This window comes from Mercenaria mercenaria, chromosome 3, assembly GCF_021730395.1.
Source record: "Mercenaria mercenaria strain notata chromosome 3, MADL_Memer_1, whole genome shotgun sequence".
Classification (NCBI taxonomy): Eukaryota; Metazoa; Mollusca; class Bivalvia; order Venerida; family Veneridae; genus Mercenaria; species Mercenaria mercenaria.
In genome coordinates, this window is record NC_069363.1 from 33,213,331 (window position 1) to 33,241,249 (window position 27,919).

General features: G+C 36.1%; 1 protein-coding gene across 1 annotated transcript in view; it reads left to right on the forward strand.

The window, feature by feature from the left end:
• Positions 1-27,492, forward strand: part of LOC123525151 (glycine dehydrogenase (decarboxylating), mitochondrial-like) — an 86,934-nt gene extending 59,442 nt beyond the window's left edge. Inside the window, exons 17-24 of the mRNA XM_045303950.2 lie at positions 6,302-6,381; positions 6,736-6,918; positions 11,608-11,867; positions 13,272-13,367; positions 14,048-14,155; positions 14,696-14,760; positions 15,297-15,377; positions 15,896-27,492. Coding sequence (XP_045159885.1) covers positions 6,302-6,381; positions 6,736-6,918; positions 11,608-11,867; positions 13,272-13,367; positions 14,048-14,155; positions 14,696-14,760; positions 15,297-15,377; positions 15,896-16,057 — 1,035 coding nt within the window. The 3' untranslated portion in view covers positions 16,058-27,492. The remainder of the gene's footprint in view (positions 1-6,301; positions 6,382-6,735; positions 6,919-11,607; positions 11,868-13,271; positions 13,368-14,047; positions 14,156-14,695; positions 14,761-15,296; positions 15,378-15,895) is intronic.
• Positions 27,493-27,919: the final 427 nt, after the last annotated feature.

Genomic DNA, 27,919 nt, shown 5'->3' on the forward strand with positions numbered 1-27,919 from the left:
CTGTCGTCCGTTGTCCTCGGCATCTGCGTCAACAATTTGACTGTTAACACTCTAGAGGTCACAAATTTGAGCCAATCTTAATGAAACTTGGTCAGAATGTTACCTTCAATGAAATCTTGGATGAGTTAGATATTGGGTCATCTTGGGTCAAAAACTAGGTCACCAGGTCAAATCAAAGGAAAACCTTGTTAACACTCTAGAGGTCACAGTTTTGGCCCGATCTTAATGAAACTTAGTCAGAATGTTACCCTCAATAAAATCTTGGACGAGTTTGATATTGGGTCATTTGGGGTTAAAAACTAGGTCACCAGGTCAAATCAAAGGAAAAGCTTGTTAACACTGTAGAGGCCACATTTTTGGCCCAATCTTAATGAAACTTGGTCAGAATGTAACCCTCAATAAAATCTTGGACGAGTTCGATATTGGGTCATCTGGGGTCAAAAACTAGGTCACCAGGTCAAATCAAAGAAAAACCTTGTTAACACCCTAGAGGTCTCAATTTGAGCCCAATTTTAATAAAACTTGGTCAGAATGTTACCCTCAATAAAGTCTTGGATGAGTTTGATATTTGGTCATCTGGTGTCAAAAACTAGGTCACCAGGTCAAATCAAAGGTAAAGCTTGTTAACACTGGAGAGGCCACATTTATGACTCTATCTTCATGAAACTTGGTCAGAATGTTAATCTTGATGATCTCAAGGTCCAGTTTGAATCTTGGTCATGTGGGATCAAAAACTAGGTCACTAGGTCAAATCAAAGGAAAAACTAGTTTACACTGTAGAGGCAACATTTATGACCATATCTTAATGAAACTTGGTCAGAATGTTAGTCTTGAGGCTGTTTAGGTCAAGTTTTAATCTGGGTCAGGTGGGGTCAAAAACTAGGTCACTAGGTCAGATCAAAGGAAAAGATTGTTAACACTCTAGAGGCCACATTTGTGACTGTATCTTTATGAAACTTAGTCAGAACGTTAATCTTGATAATCTTTAGGTCAATTTCGAACCTGGGTCAGGTCAAAAACTAGGTCACCAGGTCAAATCAAAGGTAGAGCTTGTTAACACTGTAGAGGCCACATTTATGACTGATCTTTATGAAACTTGGTCAAAATGGAAGTCTTGATATTCTCAAGGTCTTGTTGAAAACCAGTTTCGGGGACTATAGGAATGTGCTTTTCCGTCATTCCGTCATTCTGTCATTCCGTCCGTCCGCAATTTCGTGTCTGGTCCATAACTCTTTTATCCATGAAGGGATTTTAATATTACTTGGCACAAATGTTCCCCACGATGAGATGACGTGTCATGTGCAAAACCCGGACCCCTAGCTTAAAGGTCAAGGTCACAATTGGAGGTCAAAGGTCAACAGGGCTTTTTTCCTGTCCGGTTCATAACTCTCCCATCCATGAAGGGATTTTAATATCACATGGCACAATTGTACCTCATGATAAGATGATGTGTCATGCACAACTTTCAGACCCCTAGCTCAAAGGTCAAGGTCACACTTAGCAGTCAAATGTTAACATGGCATGAACAGGGTCTGTTTCGTGTCCAGTCCATAACTCTTTCATCCATGAAGGGATTTTAATATTACTTGGAAAAAATGTTCCCCATGATGAGGCGATGTGTCATGCGCAAAACCCGCACCCCTAGCTCAAAGGTCAAGGTCACAATTTGAGGTCAAAGGTCAACAGGGCTTTTTTCCTGTCCGGTCCATAACTCTCCCATCTATGAAGGGATTTTAATATCAGTTGGCGTAATTGTACCTCATAATAAGACGATGTGTCGTGCCAACTTTCAGACCCCTAGCTCAAAGGTCAAGGTCACACTTAGCAGTCAAATGTTAACATGACATGAACAGGGTCTGTTTCCTGTCCGGTCTATAACTCTGTCATCCATGAAGGGATTATTAGCTCGACTATACGAAGTATAAGGAGAGCTATCCTACTCGCCCCGGCGTCGGCGTCGGCGTCTTTCCGCGTCCCCACCTTGGTTAAAGTTTTGGTGCACTTTCTCTTTTTTCAACTTATCTCTGTAATTACTTGATGGATTTGATTCAAACTTGAAATACTTATTCCTCATCATCATCCACATCATCTGACATAAGGGACATAATTCTGGCACCAATATTTCATGAATTATCCCCCCTTTTCACTTAGATTTTCAGGTTAAAGTTTTGATGCACTTTCACTCTATCTCTGTTATTACTGAATGGATTTGATTCAAACTTAAAATAGTTGTTCAACATCATCACCCACATCATATGACACAAGGTGCATAACTCTGGCACCATTTTTGCTCATATATTTTTTTACTTAGAATTATAAAGTTTGGTGCATTTCACTCTACTTGTTTACTGAGGTTTTTCAACTAATAGTTGTTCAGCATACCCATCTGCAGATGCTACCTGGACATTTCATGAATATCCTTTTTATAGAATTTAGTTAAGTTTAGCCTTTCATCTGCTATAACTGAATGATCTGATTTTAAACTTGAAACAATTGTTCAACATCATACACCACTCTATGAACAAGTGCATAACTCTTCATTTTTTTAGATTATTCCCCTTTTTACTTAGAAATTTCATGGTTAAAGTTTTGTTGCACTTTCTCTAACTATCGTATACTGAATGATTGATTTAAACTTAAATATTGTTCACATCATCACCCACATCATATGAACAAGATGCATACTCTGCATTTTTCATGATTATTCCCCTTTTTACTTAGAAATTTTTAGGTTAAGTTTTGATGATTTATCTGTCTCTTGTTATTAACTGAATGGTATTGTTTAAACTTAAACTGTTGTTCAATCATATCACACTTATATGCCAAGTACATAACTCTGCACAATATTTAATGATTTATGCCCCTTTTGGACTTAGGAATATTATTTTGTGTTTATAGATTTTATTTTTAGTCACTCTTATTACTTTAATGATATTTTTGCATAATAGCTATTGTTTAATACTTCACACACTTGAGTCTTAACATCATACAGCTCTAGTTCCTGATCCAGTTTCATATCCAACATAATATCGATCCGCTGTTTTGACAATATATTAATTCCCCATTTTGGGCATTAGCGAAAACCATACTAATAGTCATTGGAGGCAAGGGCAATAGTTTTTTTTACAGTCCAGACTTTTTCATTCATCAAAGGCATTCATTTATATACTTGGCAAAATTTTCACCCATATAAGGACATGTCATGCGCAACACCAGAACCTAGACTTAAGTCAGGTCACCTTTGGACAAGGTCAATAAGATGTTTTTCCTGTCGTTATAATCTTGGTCATGAAACAAGATTTAAATATCACAAAAATTCTGGATAGAGTTTGCGCAAGCCCGGCAAGGCAGGTCATCTTGTGTCCAGTCAATTAGTGACTTTGTCTTGAGCATTTCTTTATGATTGAGGAGTTTATGTACTGGCACAATGTTCACCACCTTGACGAATTGTGCAACAGAACGGTCTAGGTCTAAGTGGTATATTGTTAAATTCAAATTAAAATAGTTTGTTGAGCATCATTTTCATCATGAGATTTGATGTAACTAGAATGTTCACACTATGGGCACATTTTTTCATGAATTATTCCCTTTGTTGTTACATTAGATTTAGGTTAACGTTTTATATTCCCCGTAGGGTAAATTATGAATTGGTTCTGATTCAACTAGGTAATCAAATTTGGTTTGATCTCTCTACCGAAGATTTCATTGACTTAAAGTTTTATAATTTTTTTTTTTTTTTTTTTTTTAGGGTTATTCACTTTTTGTTACTTTGAATTTTTATAAGTTTTTGGTCACCCTTCCAATAAACACTTACGTTATTACTGTTAATGGCTTTGATTCAATACTTTAATATAGTCAATTTGTTTATACATCATGACAGCACATTTATATGTATACTCAAGATGCAAAATCTGGCTCATAATTTGTTTCATGAATTTATTCCCCTTTGTTTTTAGAATTTTAGGTTTAAATATTGAGGTCACGTCAATCAGACGCTGTTATACTGAGGCAATTTTGATCAACTTAAAATAGTTGTTCAACATATCACCCACACCATATGACACAAAGGTACATAACTCTGGCACAATATTTAATGAATTATGCCCCTTTTTGCGTAGGATATACTTATATAGTGTTTTGATAGATTTTATTTTTACCTCTCTTATTACTTTAAGTTGATATTTTTGACATAGATCAGGCTATTGTGTAATATCTTCATCCACAATTGGAGTCATTAAACACTCCAGTGACAGCTCTAGTTTCCTCAGATGTGCCCAGTTTCACTATCCAACATCGAAATAGTCGAGCGCGCTGTCTCCTGTGACAGCTCTTGTGATATTACTTGGCACAAATGTTCCCCATTATGAGGCAACATGTCATGCGCAAAACCCGGACCCCTAGCTCAAAGGTCAAGGTAACAATTGGAGGCCAAAGGTCAATAGGGTTTTTTTCCTGTCCGGTCCAGAACTTTTTCATTCATCAAAGGATTACAATATTACTTGGCATAAATGTTCCCCATGATGAGACGACGTGTCATGCGCAACACCCAGAACCCTAGCTTAAAGGTCAAGGTCACACTTTGAGATCAAAGGTCAATAAGATTTTTTCCTGTCCGGTCTATAACTTTGTCATGCAAAACAAGATTTAAATATCAGTTGGCACAAACATTTCCCTGGATAAGACATGTTGTGCGCAAAGCCCGGCTCTAAGGTCAAGGTCATACTTAGAGGTCAAAGGTCAAATTCAAGAATGACTTTGTCTGGAGCATTTCTTCTTTATGCATTGAGGGATTGTAATGTAACTTGGCACAAATGTTCACCACCATGTGACGAATTGTCGCACACCAGAACCAGGTCCCTAGGTCTAAGGTCAAGGTCATACTTAGAGGTTAAAAGTCAAATTCAAGAATGAGTTTGTGTGGAGCATTTCTTCTTCATGCATGGAGGGATTTTGATGTAACTTGGTAGAAATGTTCACCACTATGAGGCACACTTTTTTTAGAATTATGTCCCTTTGTTGTTACTATAAATAGATTATATTGTAACGTTTTTATTACCGGCCGTAGGGAAAAATTGAGACCACTTTTCTGTAGTACAACATGCACGGTACATCCAAATTTTAGGTGTATTTTGATCTGTCTCTACCTGGTAAAGAGTTTCATGTGGACTTAAATTTTATAGATTTTTTTTTTTTTTTTTTTTTTTTTTTTTTTAGGGTTTATTTCACTTTGTTGTTACTAGAAATAACTTTTATGATAATTTTTTGTATAATCAACCAAAAAAAATCCAAATGAAAACAACTGTACGTTTTTATATCTGCAAATTTTAATCCAAGTGCTTTGTTATATTATATTGTATATATAGTACAATATTGTTTATACATCATTGACAGATATCAGTTCATTATGTTATACTGCAGTAGAGAAAATTAGGTGCCTTCCAGTAGGGGAATTTGTATTGCATGGCAATGCTTCATTCATTTGTTTGAATCTGGGTCATGTAGGGTCAAAAACTAGGTCACCAGGTCAAATCAAAGGAAAAGCTAGTTTACACAGTAGAGGCCACATTTATGACCATATCTTAATGAAACTAGGTCGGAATGTTAATCTTGATGATCTATAGGTCAAATTCATATCTGGGTCAGGTGGGGTCAAAGACTAGGTCACTAGGTCAAATCAAAGGAAAAGGCTTGTTAACACTCTAGAGGCCAAATTTATGACTATATCTTCATGAAACTTGGTCAGAATGGTAATCTTGATGATTTCAAGGTCCAGTTTGAATCTGGGTCATGTCATGTCAAAAAATAGGTCACTAGGTCAAATTAAAAGAAAAGCTAGTTTACACTTTAGAGGCCACATTTATGCCATATCTTAATGAAACTTGGTCAGAATGTTAATCTTGATGGTCTTTAGGTCAGTAGGTCAGGTGAGCGATACAGGGCCTTCATGGCCCTCTTGTTTCAATATTGCACATGAACTTATGAAGTTAGAGTCATAAAGGGAGGTAATCCTAGACAACTTTCAACTATGTTAATTGAAATTTAAACCTTTGTCAAATATATGAGAAAACAATTATGGAAAATAGGATTTAACAAAAAAAACCCAGACATTTTTTAGGTTCACAACAAAAATCATGGAAGCCACATTTTAAACAAAGGCATTATGAGCCTTTAAGTCAGATCTACAAGTCTTGTAAAATTCTTTTTACACACATATTCTTGCATTCAATTATGTAGTGTCTTTCAGTGGGGTATCAAAACTTTCAAAGTAAAGCAATTATTGATGTTTTTTATTGTTTTATAGGTGGAGAAGTTTAAGGATACTCTTGCATGTCTGATGATAACATATCCATCAACAAATGGTGTTTTTGACAAAACTATAAGGTTTGTCTACATCTTACTACTCACTGTCATGTTTGATATTTCTTTTCATTTCTAGAGAATAAAATTTGCCCTTTGAACTAATATGACTGTTTCAGGACAACAGTTAAGTAATTTTCTGCTCAAACGGAACTTCAGTGATAGTAGTTGCCTACTAGTTGGTATAAATGCTATATATACATATATGTATCAACTCCAGAAATGAAACACTTCAAAATATTTGGACATTTCTAACCAGAATCACGTTTCCAGTTTATAAAAAGAACCTTTTAGTTATTCTACAAAAAATAGGAGGTTTTCAATTTAAGTATGAAATATGTAAAAGCTTCAATGTAAATATTTTATGGTATATTTCAGAGAAATCTGTGATACTGTACATAGCCATGGAGGGCAGGTATATCTAGATGGCGCTAACATGAATGCTCAAGTTGGAATTTGTCGCCCTGGTGATTATGGCTCTGATGTGTCACATCTCAACCTACACAAGACCTTCTGTATTCCGCATGGGGGTGGTGGACCAGGGATGGGACCTATTGGAGTGTGAGATTTCTAATTTTAAAGACATAAATGTTTTTTTAGCTCACCTGTCACAAAGTGACAAGGTGAGCTTTTGTGATCGCGCGGTGTCCGTCGTCCGTCTGTGCGTGCGTGCGTGCGTCCGTAAACTTTTGCTTGTGACCACTCTAGAGGTCACATTTTTCATGGGATCTTTATGAAAGTTGGTCAGAATGTTCATCTTGATGATATCTAGGTCAAGTTCGAAACTGGGTCACGTGCCGTCAAAAACTAGGTCAGTAGGTCTAAAAATAGAAAAACCTTGTGACCTCTCTAGAGGCCATATATTTCACGAGATCTTCATGAAAATTGGTCAGAATGTTCACCTTGATGATATCTAGGTCAAGTTCGAAACTGGGTCACGTGCCTTCAAAAACTAGGTCAGTAGGTCTAAAAATAGAAAAACCTTGTGACCTTTCTAGAGGCCATATATTTCACAAGATCTTCATGAAAATTGGTCAGAATGTTCACCTTGATGATATCTAGGTCAAGTTCGAAACTGGGTCACGTGCCTTCAAAAACTAGGTCAGTAGGTCAAATAATAGAAAAACCTTGTGTCCTCTCTAAAGGCCATATTTTTCATGGGATCTGTATGAAAGTTGGTCTGAATGTTCATCTTGATGATATCTAGGTCAAATTCGAAACTGGGTCACGTGCGGTCAAAAACTAGGTCAGTAGGTCTAAAAATAGAAAAACCTTGTGACCTCTCTAGAGGCCATATATTTCACGAGATCTTCATGAAAATTGGTCAGAATGTTCACCTTGATGATATCTAGGTCAAGTTCGAAAATGGGTCACGTGCCGTCAAAAACTAGGTCAGTAGGTCTAATAATAGAAAAACCTTGTGACCTCTCTAGAGGCCATATTTTTCATGGGATCTGTATGAAAGTTGGTCTGAATGTTCATCTTGATGATATCTAGGTCAAGTTCGAAAGTGGGTCATGTGCCTTCAAAAACTAGGTCAGTAGGTCAAATAATAGAAAAACCTTGTGACCTCTCTAAAGGCCATATTTTTTATGGGATCTGTATGAAAATTGGTCTGAATGTTCATCTTGATGATACTAGGTCAAGTTCGAAACTGGGTCATGTGCGGTCAAAAACTAGGTCAGTAGGTCTTAAAATAGAAAAACCTTGTGACCTCTCTAGAGGCCATACTTGTGAATGGATCTCCATAAAAATTGGTCAGAATGTTCACCTTGATGATATCTAGGTCAAGTTTGAAACTGGGTCACGTGCCTTAAAAAACTAGGTCAGTAGGTCAAATAATAAAAAAACCTTGTGACCTCTCTAGAGGCCATACTTTTCATGGGATCTGTATGAAAGTTGGTCTGAATGTTCATCTTGATGATATCTAGGTCAAGTTTGAAACTGGGTCAACTGTGGTCAAAAACTAGGTCAGTAGGTCTAAAAATAGAAAAACCTTGTGACCTCTCTAGAGGCCATACTTGTGAATGGATCTCCATAAAAATTGGTCAGAATGTTCACCTTGATGATATCTAGGTCAAGTTTGAAACTGGGTCACGTGCCTTAAAAAACTAGGTCAGTAGGTCAAATAATAAAAAAACCTTGTGACCTCTCTAGAGGCCATACTTTTCATGGGATCTGTATGAAAGTTGGTCTGAATGTTCATCTTGATGATATCTAGGTCAAGTTTGAAACTGGGTCAACTGCGGTCAAAAACTAGGTCAGTAGGTCTAAAATTATTAAAATCTTTTGACCTCTCTAGAGGCCATATTTTTCAATGGATCTTCATGAAAATTGATCTGAATGTTCACCTTGATGATATCTAGGTCAGTTTCGAAAACTGGGTCACGTGCGGTCAAAAACTAGGCCAGTAGGTATAAAAATAAAAAAACCTTGTGACCTCTCTAGAGGCCATATTTTTAATGAGATCTTCATGAAAATTAGTGAAAATGTTCACCTTGATGATATCTAGGTCAAGTTCAAAACAGGGTCACGTACCTTCGAAAACTAGGTCAATAGGTCAAATAATAGAAAAACCTTGTGACCTCTCTAGAGACCATATTTTTCAATGGATCTTCATGAAAATTGGTCAGAATTTTTATCTTGATAATATCTAGGTCAAGTTCAAAACTGGGTCACATGAGCTCAAAAACTTGGTCACTATGTCAAATAATAGAAAAAACGACGTCATACTCAAAACTGGGTCATGTGGGAAGAGGTGAGCGATTCAGGACCATCATGGTCCTCTTGTGTTCTGATTGTATCAAAGTAAGAAGCAGACAGAAATTCATATCATGACATTAACAATGAAGAAAATAGAATATTGTTGTTTTGGTAGAACAATATTGAAAGAAAGCTTCTCAGTGTTTTATTAGTCCCCTACTGGTTGAAAACCAGTTTCGGGGACTATAGGAATGCGCTTTTCTGTCATTCCGTCCGTCCGCAATTTCATGTCCGGTCCATAACTCTTTTATCCGTGAAGGGATTTTATTATTACTTGGCAAAAATGTTCCCCATGATGAGACGACGTGTCATGTGCAAAACCCGGACCCCTAGCTTAAAGTTCAAGGTCACAATTGGAGGTCAAAGGTCAACAGGGCTTTTTTCCTGTCTGGTTCATAACTCTCCCATCCATGAAGGGATTTTAATATCGCTTGGCAGAATTGTACCTCATAATAAGACGATGTGTCATGCACAACTTTCAGACCCCTAGCTCAAAGATCAAGGTCACACTTAGTAGTCAAATGTTAACATGGAATGAACAGGGTCTGTTTCATGTCCGGTCCATAATTCTTTCATCCATGAAGGGATTTTAATATTACTTGACACAAATGTTCCCCATGATGTGACGACGTGTCGTGCGCAAAACCCGCACCCCTAACTCAAAGGTCTAGGTCACAATGGGAGGTCAAAGGTCAACAGGGTTTTTTTCCTGTCCGGTCCATAACTCTCTCATAAATGAAGGGATTTTAATATCAATTGGCAAAATTGTACGTCATAATAAGACGATGTGTCATGCCAACTTTCAGACCCCTAGCTCAAAGGTCACGGTCACACTTAGTAGTCAAATGTTAACATGGCATGAACAGGGTCTGTTTCGTGTCCGGTCCATAACTCTGTCATTCATTAAGGGATTTCAGTTTTACTTGGCACAGATGTTCTCTATGATGAGACAACGTGTCATGCGCAAATCCCGGAGCCCTTGCTCAAAGGTCAAGGTCATACTTAGAGGTCAAAGGTCTAATTCAATAATGACTTTGTCTGGAGCATTTCTTCTTTATGCGTGGAGGGATTTTAATGTAACTTGGCACAAATGTTCACCACCATGAGACGAATTGTCTTGTGCCAGAACCAGCTCGCTAGGTCTAAGGTCAAGGTCATACATAGAGGTCAAAGGTCAAATTCAAGAATGACTTTGTCCGGAGCATTTCTTCATGCATTGAGAGATTTTGATGTAACTTGGCACAGATGTTCACCACCATGAGGCACACTTTTTTAGAATTACGTCCCTTTGTTGTTACTATAAATAGATTACATTGTAACTTTTTTATTACTGGCCGTAGGGAAAAATCGAGACCACTTTTCTGTGGTACAACATGCATGTTACATCCAATATTTAGGTGTATTTTGATCTATCTCTACCTGGTAAAGATTTTTATGTGGACTTATATTTTATAGATTTTTTTTTTTTTTTTTTTTTTTAGGATTAATTTCACTTTGTTGTTACTATAAATAACTTTTATGTTAACTTTTTGTATAATCGGCCAAAAAAAAATCTAAATGAAAACAACTGTACGTTTTTATATCTGCAAATTTTAATCCAAGTGCTTTGTTATATTATATTGTATATATAGTACAATATTGTTTATACATCATAGACAGATATCAGTTCATTATGTTATACTGCAGTAGAAAAAATTAGGTGCCTTTCAGTAGGGGACTTTGTATTGCATGGCCATACTTCATTCACTTGTTTTTCAATGATTAACTTTATGTTACTGAAGATGCAGTATTTTACATTCTGATATGAAAAGTCCTTGCACATTTCTGTCAAAAAAATGGAAATAGAATGTTTGGTGCCATACAGTTACTGATAAAGAGTGCTGTTACATTTGATCTACTGTGTTATATAAAAGATGTTTCAGAATCAAAATGATACAACAAAATAGTGTTAATTAATACACATTGCATAGGTTATTTGGCACGAAAAATAACATGTGAGAGGTCTAGGCATTCCTATTAGTAATTCACTGGATGTGTTATTTCCAGTATGTTAACATTTTTAAAACACAGTTACACGTTAACGTCATGTCGACCTACTATATTTGGTGCCATACATGCACCATTAAAAAGTACTTCCCTATTTCATTTACTTATTAAAAGACATTAGAATCGAAATAATATGTAGTAGAGCAGTGTTTTAACATATCTCAACATTACAAATTGGTTATACGCAGGGTGTATAATTCACATGGGCTAAACCCTTGTGAAATTATTCCACAAGCGTATAACATAATCGACAGTTTCGATATGTTGAAATATGGTTCCGCTATAATATCATTTCTTGAATATTTTTATCAAATATGTAATAGAAACAAGGCAAGTCAGAGTTGCTATCTGTTGTATTTACATATAAATGAAATGTCTTTGTTTTTGATATTCCTGTTATCCTTAATCTACAATTGACATGTTTATTTGCTTGGATTACAGGAAAGCCCATCTTGCTCCATACCTCCCAACACATCCTGTGATACCACCATACGGAACAGATAACCCAGAGGCCAAAGCATTTGGTGTTGTTTCTGCAGCGCCATATGGCTCTAGTGCAATTCTCCCCATATCATGGGCATATATCAAAATGATGGGGGCTAAAGGGTTGAGAGAGGCATCTGAGGTGGCAATACTGAATGCAAACTACATGAGCAGGCGTCTTGATGGTTATTATAAAACACTGTACAGAAATGAACAGGGTAAGTGTACACTGCTGTCAGGGTATTTTACCTTCTGTACCAAGTGTCATTTACAGCTGTCTTCTGACATCAGAAAATGTTTTTCAGATCGGGGTTTTCCCCTTTCCCCCTCCCCCCCACCCCCCCTTTTTCCCAGATACTGAGTTACTCCCCTCACTGCTCCCCTCCACACACACAAACATGCTTACATCTCTTAATTATTTAATAACTGAACTCATGCCTCAGTGAAATAAAATCTGGCTGAATAAGTAATGAAGTTACACTGTTAGCTTGTCGTTTTTGGTTAAAATTTTTGTTTAGGTCCTTCTTTGCTCAAAAACCATAACAACTACAGCTTTGAAACTTTGCATACTTGTTTGTCATTTAAGGTTTAAGGTTAATGTGTTTGCCAAGAACCATAACTCTGATATGCATTTTGTCGGAATTATGGCCTTTTTTGTACTTAGAAAATTTGATTCTTGGTTAAAATTTTTGTTTAGGTCCGCCTTTTCTCAAAAACTATATCAGCTACATTTTTGAAACTTTGCACACTTGTTTACCATCATTAGGTTACTATGTAGGCCAAGAACCTTTACTCTAACCGGCATTTTGTCAGAAATATGGGCCTTTTTATGCCCCCGGCATCTACTGATGCGGGAGGCATATAGTGATTGTCCTGTCCTGTCCGTCCGTTCGTTCGTCCGTACGAGGTTAACCAAATGGGACCGTTTTGTCTAGTATCAATACCCCTTACTAGAATGACTTGATACTAATGCAGATGTTACCTGTGACCATTCCACATCGTCAGACATCACTTGACCTCAGTTTGACCTTGACCTTGACCTCATTTTGGACTTAGCTTGCTTTATATCGGCCATCTCTTGGTTAACCAAATGGGACCATTTCGTCTAGCATCAATACTGCTTACAAGAATGAATTGATACTTATACAGATGTAACCTGTGACCATTCCTCATCTTCAAACATCACCTGACCTCAGTTTGACCTTGACCTTGACCTCGTTTTGGACTTACGTTGCTTTGTATCAACAAGGATGCCACCGGGGGCATCAAGCGTTTATTGAACGCAGCTCCTTGTTATACTTAAAATTTCTGAACTGTAACACTTTCCTTACATACTGACCAGCACTTGCAGACGAGCGATGGCACCCATCCATACAGAAATATTTGTTCAAGATTAGCATATTGCTGATACATTTTAAGACTTTGACTTCTTGCTTATGTAACTTTGGTATCATTTTTGAATTTTCAGCATTCACAGATAGTTTGTTGTCAAAATCAGATTTGTTCTATTACTGTTTGTAAGAGGACTGTGATTCAAAGTTAGTTTGCTTAATGACTAGGTCATGGAGTTGCTTACGTCTGAGTATGCATAGCCTACTTATTTATCAATATATAATTGTCAGGTTTTGTTGCCCATGAATTCATCATTGACTGCAGAGATTTTAAGAAAACTGCAAACATTGAGGTGACAGATGTTGCAAAAAGACTTCAAGATTATGGTTAGTAATACTTACAGTTTGTATTCCATTTACTTTGATTTTAATATGACCTATTACAGTCACTCGTTTCTCAGCATCAGTGTCCTCACCAGCATCAGGATTTGGTTAAGTTTTATATATAAGCTTGTTTCCCAGTATCTACTGGTGGGAACGGATTGAAACTTAATACTCTTGTTCAGTTTGATGAATTGACATGCAGTGCACAGGTTACTAGAACACTACTTCTTCACAAAATTATGCTGCTTTTCAACAAACAATTTTTGGTTAAGTGTTTGTATGTAAGCTAATATTTCAGTACCCTCTTGAATAGATAGAAACATCACACACTTGTTCACTATAGTAATCTGACATTTCACAGTATTAACTGTGAGTGTATGACATGCAGTAGTGAAATGCTGTCTGCAGAAAAACTCATTGTGTGTATTTATTTTATATTTAGTAATATTGATTATATGTGTTACCTGACAATTTAAACTGGGGATTAGTTATATTGCTAGCTTTCTATGGCTTTTAAAGTACACGTTTTTGTTATAGATGTTTGCCAATTTTATCTTATGTATTATTAAAAATTAAATGGTAGTTAATGCATCACTGCCAGATGTTGGTCTTTGTCCAAATGAGAACTATAGAACCTTTAAAGCTTTCATTAGAATGTCCTACTATTTCATTGACAATTTTAGGTTTTCACGCACCAACCACATCATGGCCAGTAGTAGGAACATTAATGGTTGAACCTACAGAATCAGAAGATCGAGAAGAACTTGACAGATTCTGTGATGCTCTCATTGGTAAATTATGCTCTAATGCTATAATGTTTAGTAGAAAAAATATAGTAAACAGAATTATATTTTCTTTAAATCATGGTTAAACTCTGTTAAACAATCCTGTTAAAGAGAATGTAGTATTATTATAATAGCTTGATCTGGGATGTAGATATCAGCTAGAGATGAATTTACGAAGTATAGATCACACACAGCTAGTTGATTCGGCCTGCAATCTGTAAAAGGCAAAGACCTTCTTGTTAAAGCAGTTTTTGTGATGAAGAATCTTTAATTTTACTAACTATTTACTGGGTCGTGAAAGTAGTTGGGCACAGGAAAAAATAAGGAATCTGATTTCTGTGTAGTGCATTTAATGGATTTTGATGTGTGTCTGTTTATATTTATTTGTGAAATAGAGCCAGGATTTTACAAAATATTTATATGATGTAAAAAATATAAATAAGAACACTGTAAGCATGAAACTTTGTTTTGTAGAATATTTGTGATGTGAATATGTGATCAGTATGTAGGGTGTAAAATTTTAACATATCTGTTGTATTTTTACAGCAATAAGACATGAAATACAGGACATAGAAGATGGAAAAATAGACAGAAAGATCAATCCACTCAAGGTACATTTAATTATATTGAGGATATCTTGTAAATATAATGTATTTTTGAAAGTTATTATTTCTTTAGTGCCAAACAATGTTAGGGGAACTTGAATTTGTTAAATATCTTTTATGCTTTTTTCATAAGGCTAGGCTTTAACAATCTTAATTTTCCCAAAAGGGTTTCAACTAACATTTCACCATAGATAAAACTGGCAAAGTGTATGGTATTCACAGAAATGGTATTATAGTTAAGGTGTTAGCCACTAATAATAAATGCAAGATGTGGAATTAAAACACCATTGGGCCATATCTGTGGCACCTTTTGAGACACTTTTTCTTCTCTAGCCAACAAGTTTTATGCTTCCTTCACATTCAGGTTAAGATTAATCAGTATGCAAGAAATATAAGTAAGAGGCCATAAATAGACAATCTTTATACAACCTGTTGATTTCTGTCTTGGTTTACAGATGTATTGGCTTGTGTAGAGATGTATGAAAGCCAAAGTAGACACATCTACTTTCAGCTTAGGTATCATTAAATTCTCTCAATTACAGATGGCGCCACATTGTCAGGAGGATGTTATTGCAGAAACATGGGACAGACCATATGACAGGAAAACAGCTGTGTATCCAGCTGTAAGTATACTGTAATGTATTGTTGATGTGCTTGATATTCTTTTATCAGTGAAATCCAGATTTAAATTGTGGTAAAACTATGAATTACATAGTAATGGTCCATCTTGCTGTCTGTATGAATTCAAGGCCGATGTAGAAGTTCAAATGGTAAAAAAATAACAGATTTTTACTGAGACATATTTGCTCAGGAAGATAAAAAGGCACAAGAATTAGAGTAGGGGACTTTAGGACTGTTGCATATTTTCATTACCTGTTACGAAGAGACTCGGTCATATTGTGTCTGCTGTTCTGTTCCTTTTGCTTCCAAAGGATTTGACTGACATATGTAAGTAAGCTCTGGATATTTTCATTTGATTTCACATAAACACAGTTTTAATGTCATATACAGTATTGTATTTATGTTTGAAAGATACTGTTTCAAAATGGCAATATGTGTAAATATGTAATCTCTGACAACATGATGTGTTCCAGTAATCCAACACAACATACATTTTGTATTTGTGTTATCATTTTTACAGGACTTTGTTATGCCAGCTACAAAGTTCTGGCCCACAGTGGGACGTATTGATGACATTTATGGTGACCAGAACTTAGTGTGTACCTGCCCTCCAATGTCCACATATGAATCTCCATTTGTAGAGGATGTGTGTACGATCCAAGCGTCACAGAAAACTAATTGATATTAGAGAAGAAGACAATTACACTGTTCTCTTTCTGCTGCTTGAAACCCCATTGAACTTTGTTATTTATCCCCCCGCCAAAGGCGAAGGGGATATTAGAAATGCTCTCCGTCCGTGCATGCGTCCGTCCGTGCGTCCGCAACGATCTTTGTCCGGAGCATAACTCCAAAAGTACTGGAGGGATTTTCTTCAAACTTCATACACTGATAGAACACATTGGAAGGAAGTGCAATGTGCAAGAACAATAACTCTTCCTTGCCTATTTTTTGAGTTATTCCCCTTTATCTTATTTTCTTAAAAAAATTTGTCCGGAGCATAACTCCAAAAGTACTGGAGGAATTTTCTTCAAACTTCATACACTGGGAGGAAATGCAGTGTTCAAGAACAATAACTCGCCTTGCCTTTTTTAGCTCACCTGTCACAAAGTGACAAGGTGAGCTTTTGTGATTGCGCAGTGTCTGTCGTGCGTGCGTGCGTGCGTAAACTTTTGCTTGTGACCACTCTAGAGGTCACATTTTTCATGGGATCTTTATGAAAGTTGGTCAGAATGTTCACCTTGATGATATCTAGGTCAAGTTCGAAACTGGGTCACATGCAGTCAAAAACTAGGTCAGTAGGTCTAAAGATAGACGAACCTTGTGACCTCTCTAGAGGCCATATTTTTAACAAGATCTTCATGAAAATTGATCAGAATGTTCACCTTGATGATATCTAGGTCAAGTTCGAAACTGGGTCATGTGTGGTCAAAAACTAGGTCAGTAGGTCTAAAAATAGAAAAACCTTGTGACCTCTCTAAAGGCCATATATTTCACAAGATCTTCATGAAAATTGGTCAGAATGTTCACCTTGATGATATCTAGGTCAAGTTCGAAACTGGGTCATGTGCCGTCAAAAACTAGGTCAGGAGATCAAATAATAAAAAAACCTTGTGACCTCTCTAAAGGCCATATATTTCACAAGATCTTCATGAAAATTGGTCAGAATGTTCACCTTGATGATATCTAGGTCAAGTTCGAAACTTGGTCATGTGTGGTCAAAAACTAGGTCAGTAGGTCTAAAAATAGAAAAACCTTGTGACCTCTCTAGAGGCCATATATTTCAAAGATCTTCATGAAAATTGGTCAGAATGTTCACCTTGATGATATCTAGGTCAAGTTCGAAACTGGGTCATGTGCGGTCAAAAACTAGGTCAGGAGGTCAAATAATAGAAAAACCTTGTGACCTCTCTAAAGGCCATATTTTTCATGGGATCTGTATGAAAGTTGGTCTGAATGTTCATATTGATGATATCTAGGTCAGGTTCGAAACTGGGTCATTTGCAATCAAAAACTAGGTCAGTAGGTCTAAAAATAGAAAAACCTTGTGACGTCTCTAGAGGCCATACTTGTGAATGGATCTTCATAAAAATTTGTCAGAATGTTCATTTTGATAATATCTAGGTCAAGTTAGAAAGTGGGTCAAGTGCTTTCAAAAAGTAGGTCAGTAGGTCAAATAATGAAAAAACCTTGTAACCTCTTTAGAGGCCATATTTTTCATGGGATCTGTATGAAAGTTGGTCTGAATGTTTATCTTGATGATATATAGGTCAAGTTTGAAACTGGGTCAACTGCAGTCAAAAACTAGGTCAGTAGGTCTTAAAATAGAAAAACCTTGTGACCTCTCTAGAGGCCATACCCTTGAATGGATCTTCATGAAAATTGGTCAGAATGTTCACCTTGATGATATCTAGGTCAGGTTTGAAACTTGGCCACATGCCATCAAAAACTAGGTCACTATGTCAAATAATGGAAAAAACGACGTCATACTCGAAACTGGGTCATGTGGGAACAGGTGAGCGATTCAGGACCATCATGGTCCTCTTGTTTTGAGTTATTCCCCTTTATCATATTTTCTTAAAAACATTTGTCCGGCGCATATCTTTTTCATGCATGGAGGGATTTTGATATATCTTGGCACAAATGTTCACCACCACGAGGCGGAGTGTCAAGCGCAAGAACCAGGTCCCTAGGTCTAAGGTCAAGGTCACACTTAGAGGTCAAAGGATACAAAAATGAAAACCTTGTCCGGAGCATTTCTTCTTCATGCATAGAGGGATTTTGATATAACTTGGCACAAATGTTCACCACCACGAGACAGAATGTCATGCGCAAGATCCAAGTCCCTAGGTCTAAGGTCAAGGTCACACTTAGAGGCCAAAGGTCAGATACAAGAATGACTGTCCAAAGCATTTCTTCTTCATGCATGGAGGGATTTTGATGTAACTTGGTACAATTATACACCATCATGAGACGAAGTGTCATGCGCAGTTCCCTTCTTTAGAATTACTTCCCTTTGTTGTTACTTTAAATAGCTTTTATTGTAACTTTTTCATTACTAGTCGTAGGGAAAAATCAAGACCACTTTTCTGTAGCACAACATGCATGCTACATCCAATTTTGAGGTGTATTTTGGCCAATCTCTAACCTGGTAAAGATTTTTGTGTGGACTTAAATTTTTTTTTTTTTTTTTTTTTTTTTACTTCCCTTAGTTGTTACTATAGATAACTTATATTGTAATATTTTTATAATTGACCATAGGGAAAAAACAAGACTACTTTTCTGTGGTACAACATAGATGTTGCTTTTCAATTTTAGGTGTATGTTAAGATATCTCTACCTGGTAAGGAGGTTTCTTGTGGACTTAGAAAAACAAAAGACTTACAATGATTACTAAACAACCACAAAACAAATAGAAATAGAAATTTGCAAAAGTATGCGCATTCTGAAATTACATCACTGTACCTATCAACAAAGAAAGTAAGACAAAAGGTTAAAAATAAGTTAACAGCTGCACTTCCTTCGTTCATCTCAACATATCTATGCTTATTGATTCATTTATTATGTCTCCTGGGGGGAGACATATTGTTTTTGCCCTGTCCGTCCGTACGTCACACTTCATTTCCGAGCAATAGCTGGAGAACCATTTGACCTAGAACCTTCAAACTTCATAGGGTTGTAGGGCTGCTGGAGTAGACGACCCCTATTGTTTTTGGGGTCACTCCATCAAAGGTCAAGGTCACAGGGGCCCAAACATTGAAAACCATTTCCGATCAATAACTAGAGAACCACTTGACCCAGAATGTTGAAACTTCATAGGATGATTGGTCATGCAGAGTAGATGACCCCTATTGATTTTGGGGTCACTCCATTAAAGGTCAAGGTCACAGGGGCCCGAACATTGAAAACCATTTCCGGTCAGTAACTTGAGAACCACTTGACCCAGAATGTTGAAACTTCATAGGATGATTGATCATGAAGAGTAGATGACCCCTATTGATTTTGGGGTCACTCCAACAAAGGTCAAGGTCACAGGGGCCTGAACATGGAAAACCAGTTCCGATCAATAACTAGAGAACCACTTGACCCAGAATGTTGAAACTTCATAGGATGATTGTACATGCAAAGTAGATGACCCCTATTGATTTTGGGGTCACTCCATTAAAGGTCAAGGTCACAGGGGCCTGAACATTGAAAACCATTTCCGGTCAGTAACTAGAGAACCACTTGACCCAGAATGTTGAAACTTCATAGGATGATTGAACATGCAGAGTAGATGACCCCTATTGATTTTGGGGTCAGTCTATTAAAGGTCAAGGTCACAGTGGCCTGTTCATGTAAAATCATTTTTTGGAAATAACTTTAGAACCACTTGACCTACAATGTTGAAACTTAATAGGATGATTGGACATGCAGAGTAGATGACCCCTATTTATTTTGAGGTCACTTGATCAAAGGTCAAGGTCACAGAAGCCTGAACAGTGACTTGAGAACCACTAGGCCAAGAGTGTTGTAATTTAGCGGGATGATTGGACATGCCAAGTAGATGATCCCTATTGCAGCCAACCATCAGTGTCTCTTTGACTTTCGCTCCTGACCCCTATTGACTTCTTGCCTATAGGACTTTGCATTGGGGGAGACATGCGCTTTTTTACAAAAGCATTTTCTAGTTTACTTTGTAAATACGTTTTTTTCCAAGGAATTCTTATGCAGGCAAGTTGTATTTCCATAATTTTTTTTTAATATTCTCTTCGAAGTTTACTGCAAGATTATTGTAAAATACACGAACGCTCCCATGTCCAGGCGATTCACGCGTTGCAGTATGGTATATCTGCGGTGTGTTCTATTTATAGAAAATGAGATAGGTAAGTAGGTCATGCTAAGAATAGAAATAGAAAACTTGACTTACAGAGTAATCTCCCTTATCAGTAAATCAGATCAACATTTTTGACGAAATTGTAAATAAAAAAACTATGTTCTACTCTACAAATAAGGAGAGGAAAGACAGATAGCATTGTTTTAAATCACATAATAAGCTTGCTGTGACGGGCATATATCTGTGACATTCTGGCACTCTTGTTCCCTGTTAGCTTTCCATTCCTTCTTTTTACAGTAGCCATATAGAAAAACATCATAGCTATACTGTTCATGAAAATTAATAAAATTTAGCAGTAAACCACCTCACTACTGACTTATTCTTTCTGCCACATCTTTAAAACCCCTGATGCGGACCACATCTAAACGGTTCTTCAAAGCTTTCCCCAAAATTAATACTTTCAGACACTAACTTGCCAGGAACTTTAGCCTTCAATTATAATATACCCGGCAGGGGGATTAGCCATGTCTAACATGGCTCTTGTTTAACTATTTTCTATTGGACAAACCATACCCCTTGTCCCTGTGAACCATTTATGTTTCTATTTATTTTTCCACTGCAAAGTGTGAAAAGGAATCATTATAGGAAGTGACATATGATATGAAATGTCATAGATGACTGTATTTATTGTTTATTGTTGTATTATGATACATATATATACAATGTATATAGGGAGTGACATTAGCTTTGTGTGCTAAAACCACATGTCTAAAATGAATAGGGGAATCTCCTCTGGTTTTGTTTATTGTTAATAGCTGAATAGATAAACATAGATGAAAATGAAATTGCCTGGATATATTCTTACAATACTGTGAAATCATTATTGTTCATGCTTGACAAGTTTTCATGGAATAAGTGGATGCCTTGACCCACTAAATTTTACAGATTTCATTATGAAAATTTATTTTGAAACAGGACCATTGGCTGCAATAACTAAAAGTTAACATATTTCAGCACATAATTACTGCGGCAAACATAATATATACATGTACTTAAACTCTCAAAACCATGGTGTTAAATGGAATTGTTATAAGACTTTCTTAACTTGAAACATGCTGGATACTAACATTTTATATGGCTGGCAAAGGGGAGACAATAATTTAAAACGTTTTCAAATGTTACTTGAGTTGATGATGAAAAAAAAGAAACATTTAATTTAGCTCTGATTATGATGTTGATTGTGCAAGTGCCAACATAAATTTTACTTTTTAATTGGTGTCAACTTATTCATTGTCTTACAGTATGACTATTTTTGGCAAATTTGGAGTCATAAATATGAGATTATATGAATGATAATTAGGCATGATCACTCATTAATCACCTGCTGCAAAGTTTGATATCTGTGGCAGTGCTTTATGACAAAATGTACATTTACATTAAAGCACAAGCTGACAATTTTATTAATTTTTTTAATGTAAAATACAGGACTTGTCATCCCCACAAAAAAAGCCATTTTGGCCAAAAGCCATGAAAATTTGTGCCTCTGAAATTAAATAATTTCACATTCTAAGAATTTTTTTAACTATGTTATATAATAATGACTGTAATTAATTGAAGTTGAGCTAGTTTTATAGCATTAATAGATGTGTGTAAAATTTTCATTTACTTTTCTGTAAGAGTTTGTTTTATCAAGTTTCATTGCCAAGTCCTCTTTGATTTGAACTTGCAATAACAGAACGTGTGAAATGTTAGAAATTGTTTGTTTGCAGTATTAAATGAAAATTCCTCTTACTGAAATACAGTGTTGATTTTAAAAGGTATTGCAATATGTTTGGCATTAATATTTTTTGACCTGTTGCATGGTGTATTCTTTTACTGTTGAAACCATATGGCATTGATCTTGTTTTATTTTTCTCCACAAATACTGTGCATTGTTTTTGTTTCAGTTAGTATCTGTGATGTTTCATGTATTTTTCATTCAAGATGCTTAAAATTGATTTAATCAACATTTAAAACATATTTAATCAAGACAAAGGAATATGTAACACATTTTTGCAATTGCTTCTAAATTTTAATTCAACATGAACTGGAAATTTTGCATTGAGCTAAAAATATCTATATACCCTGGCAAACAATGTTTTATGTCAGATATATATGTCACCTCATGGTCATACTGTCTGTCAGTGCATTGGAAAAGACTTGTAGCCCAAACTACTTCATCAGTTTTTAAGCTTCATACACTGATCACAGTGAAATAGGAATGACAATGTTTAAATTGAAGATTGCAAGGGTGGTGAGGAGCAATGTCCTTACTTTTCGGTCATTTGAGGCCATGTGGCAGTTTTTTCGAAGATCCAGGTTGTCCATCCAAGCATTGTTTCAGTCCTGGACGTGTATCTAGGTGGAACCACTGACTTTTTACACACATTAAAAATACTACACCAAAAGTGAGGATTCAGATTCACATCCGTGAGGGGCAAGTGATTTGAAGTCGGCAATCAAGCGGTATTGCAAGGGTATTTATCTCTTAATGATAGCTCTAGGTTTTACTGCAGTATATAGATATTAGTTCAATTTGATCTGATCAATTCTAGGATTATAATTGTTATATTTTAAGCTATTATGTTTACTTCAGCTAGATTATAAGAAAGATTTACTGAGATTAAAGCATTGGATGCTGGACATTCAATGGATAAATATAAGATGTACGTTATACCAGAGATTCTGCACATGTAAATGGACTTAAAAGTCACTGATTATCATAAAAGTGTTTGTTATATTTGCTTTGAAGGACATTTGTATTTCCCCATATATGGGGAGATATATTGATCTTGTCTTGTCCATCAGTCTTATCTGTTTTACCATCTGTCATAAGAGTTTGCATAGACTACTACTGTGAAACTACTAGTGGGATTTCAACCAAACTTTGTAAGGATGCTCAGTACCATGGCTACTTTTTGTTATCAGAGTTTTCGAGTTAAAATGGTTTTGGTAAAGTTATTGTCACTTAAAGACTATTGATCTAATTTTATGAATTTAATGAAGTATTTTTTACACCTGTTTACAATTATTCATTGGCGTTTTATTAGCTCACCTGTCACATAGTGACAAGGTGAGCTTTTGTGATTACGCTTCGTCCGTCGTCCATCCGTCCGTCCGTCAACAATTTCTTGTCTGCACGATAGTGGTTTCATTTATGATTTTATTTTAACCAAACTTGCATACAACTTGTATCACCATAAGATCACGGTCCCTTTCTTGAACTGGCCAGATCCCACTATGGGTCCCAGAGTTATGGCCCCTGAAAGGGCCAAAATTAGCTATTTTGACCTTGTCTGCACAATAGCAGCTTCATTTATGATTTGATTTTTACCAAACTGGCATACAACTTGTATCACCATGAGATCTTGGTTCCTTTCTTGAACTGGCCAGATTCCATTATGGGTTCCAGAGTTATGGCCCCTGAAAGGGCCAGAATTAGCTATTTTGACCTTGTCTGCACAATAGCAGCTTCATTTATGATTTTATTTTAACCAAACTTGCACACAACTTGTATCACCATAAGATCTCGGTTCCTTTCTTGAACTGGCGAGATTCCATTATGAATGCCAGAGTGATGGCCCCTGAAAGGGCCAGATCAGCTATTTTGACCTTGTCTGCACAATAGCAGCTTCATTTATGATTTGAATTTAATCAAACTTGCACAAAACTTGTGTCACCGTAAGATCTAGGTTCCTTTCTTGAACCGGCTAGATCCCTTAATGGGTTCCAGAGTTATGGCCCCTGAAAGGGCCAAAATTAGCTATTTTGACCTTGTCTGCACAATAGCAGCTTCATTTATGATTTGATTTTAACCAAACTTGCACAGAACTTGTATCACCACAAGATCTTGCTTCCTTGTTTAACTGGCCAGATTCCGTCCTGGGTTCCAGAGTTATGGCCCCTTAAAGGTCCAAAATTGGCTATTTTGGCTTTTGCAGCCATATCGAGACTTCATTTATGGTTTTTTTTGATACAAACTTCCAAAATATCTTCAACAACAATAAATCTTGGATTCCATGACAAATCAGATCCAATCATAGGTTCCAGAGTTATTTTATATCTGATTACCTCCCCTGATTGAAATCAAAATGGATTTATATCAGTAAGTACTTACAGGACTTATTTGAAATTTCATTATTGTTATTAGTTGGACTGAGACAATCAGGGTAGACAACTATGGACTGATTTTATGTTAAATTACCTCCCTTTATTTTAAATTAAAATTGTTATATCTCCATAACTACTGAAGATACTGATCTGAAATTTCATTTATGTCAACAGATTTATTTGGCAGATCCTTCTTTTGTCCACTTACAATATTTTTTTTTTAATTACTTCCTTTTTACGTTACTATAAATAGCATATTTTTAATAACTTTTTTATTATTGGCCGTAGGGAAAACAAGAGACCAGTTTTCTGTGGTACAGCATGGATGGTACCTCCAATTTATAGGTGTATTCTAACATATCTATACCTTGTAAGATTTTTTTTTCTTTTTTGGTTAAATTTCTTCCCATTGTTGTTCCTGTTTTTTGGACTTAGATATTTTTTCTGAGGACCTTCTTGTCCTCGAGTGCAATGATAACAGGTGAGCGATATAGGGCCATCATGGCCCTCTTGTATCACGTAGTTGTGTTGTGGTCTTTCTATCCAATAAACAACCATTGAAGTTTGATATATTCATCATTAAAGGGACAAATATAATTACAAAAAGTTAGAATTACTATTGCTTAACATATCCAGGTATTAAAATACGTTTTGAGTCAAAATATGAATGAATATTCAATATAAATTGTTATAAAAATTTTAGGCAAGGCTATTTTTGGTTATGTGTTAGAATTTTCCTGTTAAATGAATTGTTAAAGTCAAGTTAACTTTTTTCAGACTCCTTTGAGGGGCCATCATGTGGGGCATATGTTTTACAAACAGCTGTTTTAGTTTTTGCAGAAAAATATGGTTGCATACAATATATTATATAATTTTTGCCATTTCCATTTCTATATTTAAAAAAATCTGTATCATTAACCATCTTTGTGATATGGCCTGATATTGTATACCAATTTAAATGAAGCAGTAGGGAGACACATGTGCTTTTACTATAATCAATATCAAGTAGATTGTGTTATGCTTTGGTTTTTTTAGCTCACCTGTCACAAAGTGACAAGGTGAGCTTTTGTGATCGTGCGGCGTCCGTCGTCCGTCGTCCGTCCGTCCGTCCGTAAACTTTTGCTTGTGACCACTCTAGAGGTCACATTTTTCATGGGATCTTTATGAAAATTGGTCAGAATGTTCACCTTGATGATATCTAGGTCAAGTTCGAAACTGGGTCACGTGCCATTAAAAACTAGGTCAGTAGGTCTAAAAATAGAAAAACCTTGTGACCTCTCTAGAGGCCATATATTTCACAAGATCTTCATGAAAATTGGTCAGAATGTTCATCTTGATGATATCTAGGTCAAGTTCGAAACTGGGTCACGTGGGGTCAAAAACTAGGTCAGTAGGTCTAAAAATAGAAAAACCTTGTGACCTCTCTAGAAGCCATATTTTTCATGAGATCTTCATGAATATTGGTCAGAATGTTCACCTTGATGATATCTAGGTCAAGTTCGAAACTGGGTCATGTGGGGTCAAAAACTAGGTCAGTAGGTCTAAAAATAGAAAAACCTTGTGACCTCTCTAGAGGCCATATTTTTCATGAGATCTTCATGAATATTGGTCAGAATGTTCACCTTGATGATATCTAGGTCAAGTTCGAAACTGGGTCACATGGGGTCAAAAACTAGGTCATTAGGTCTAAAAATAGAAAAACCTTGTGAGCTCTCTAGAGGCCATATTTCTCAATGGATCTTCATGAAAATTGGTCAGAATGTTCATCTTGATGATATCTAGGTCAAGTTCGAAACTGGGTCACGTGGGGGTAAAAACTAGGTCAGTAGATCTAAAAATAGATAAACCTTGTGACCTCTCTAGAGGCCATATTTTTCATGAGATCTTCATGAATATTGGCCAGAATGTTCACCTTGATGATATCTAGGTCAAGTTCCATACTGGGTCATGTGGGATCAAAAACTAGGTCAGTAGGTCTAAAAATAGAAAAACCTTGTGACCTCTCTAGAGGCCATATTTCTCAATGGATCTTCATGAAAATTGGTGAGAATGTTTACCTTGATGATATCTAGGTCAAGTTCGAAACTGGGTCATGTGCGGTCAAAAACTAGGTCAGTAGGTCTAAAAATAGAAAAACCTTGTGACCTCTCTAGAGGCCATATTTTTCAATGGATTTTCATGAAAATTGGTCAGAAGGTTCACCTTGATGATATCTAGGTCAGGTTCGAAACTGGGTCACGTGGGGTCAAAAACTAGGTCAGTAGGTCTAAAAATAGAAAAACCTTGTGACCTCTCTAGAGGCCATATTTCTCTATGGATCTTCAAGAAAATTGGTGAGAATGTTCAGCTTGATGATATCTAGGTCAGGTTCGTAACTGGGTCATGTGCCGTCAAAAACTAGGTCAGTACGTCGAAAAATAGAAAAACCTTGTGACCTCTCTAGAGGCCATATTTTTCACGAGATCTTCATGAAAATTGGTGAGAATGTTCACCTTGATGATATCTAGGTCAAGTTTAAAAGTGGGTCACGTGCCTTCAAAAACTAGGTCATTAGGTCAAATAATAGAAAAACCTTGTGACCTCTCTAGAGGCCATATTTTTCAATGGATCTTCATGAAAATTGGTCAGAATTTTTTATCTTGATGATATCTAGGTCACATGTGCTCAAAAACTAGGTCAGTTTGTCAAATAATAGAAATAACGACGTCATACTCAGTTCAACACTGGGTCATGTGGGGATAGGTGAGCGATTCAGGACCATCATGGTCCTCTTGTTTATTATAATGTATCATGTCTCACTATTATTAAGGGTGATTTTGAAGCTTTAGTTATAGATTGAATGTCACATGACATTACAACTTTAATGGTATACCTTTTGAAATAACTGTATCATTTAATTTGCTGGTATTTTATCTTTACACAAATATTTGTTGCCTGGTGTGTGCAAGATCTGGAAAAAATTTGTATACTTGGATCTGAGCTTGGTTATTTTTAGTTACCATGGTTTTCAGTTATTTTGTTGTTACCTTACAGCTAAGTTTCATGCTATGTAATAATATCTGTAAGATATTTCATAGGTTAAGTCAAATGTATTAGTTGCATATGTGTTAAGGGAAAGATACAAAATATATGAACAGTTTATAATCTTGTCATAATTTTGTTGTTGTTAATGCTAAACCAGCAATTTTGTTGGGTTGATACCCAGGTAAAACTGAAATTCGGGATGAATTGTTAATGAGCGTTGCTGGTCGTTTGCTTGTGTGAGGTACTCCAGTACAATGGTGATCTTTTTACAAGTTATAGGGATAGTTAAAATGTTGAACAAATATAAAGTGTTAATTAAGAAGAATAAAAATACTTCTGGATAAGGAACTAGCCAATTGCTCGTCAAATATTGAGCCTGGGACTCGATTGCAAATATTTTGGAAGGCTGTTACAGGTAAGTTTGGTTGGTAGACCATTAGTGCTTTCTGTCAATAACTGGAGAACCTTTTGGCCTGTGGCTGTCAGTTTTGTTTTGTATTTGTTAAGTTTAGAATCACACGAACCCATGTAGGTCGAATGGCGACTTCTACAGCTTTT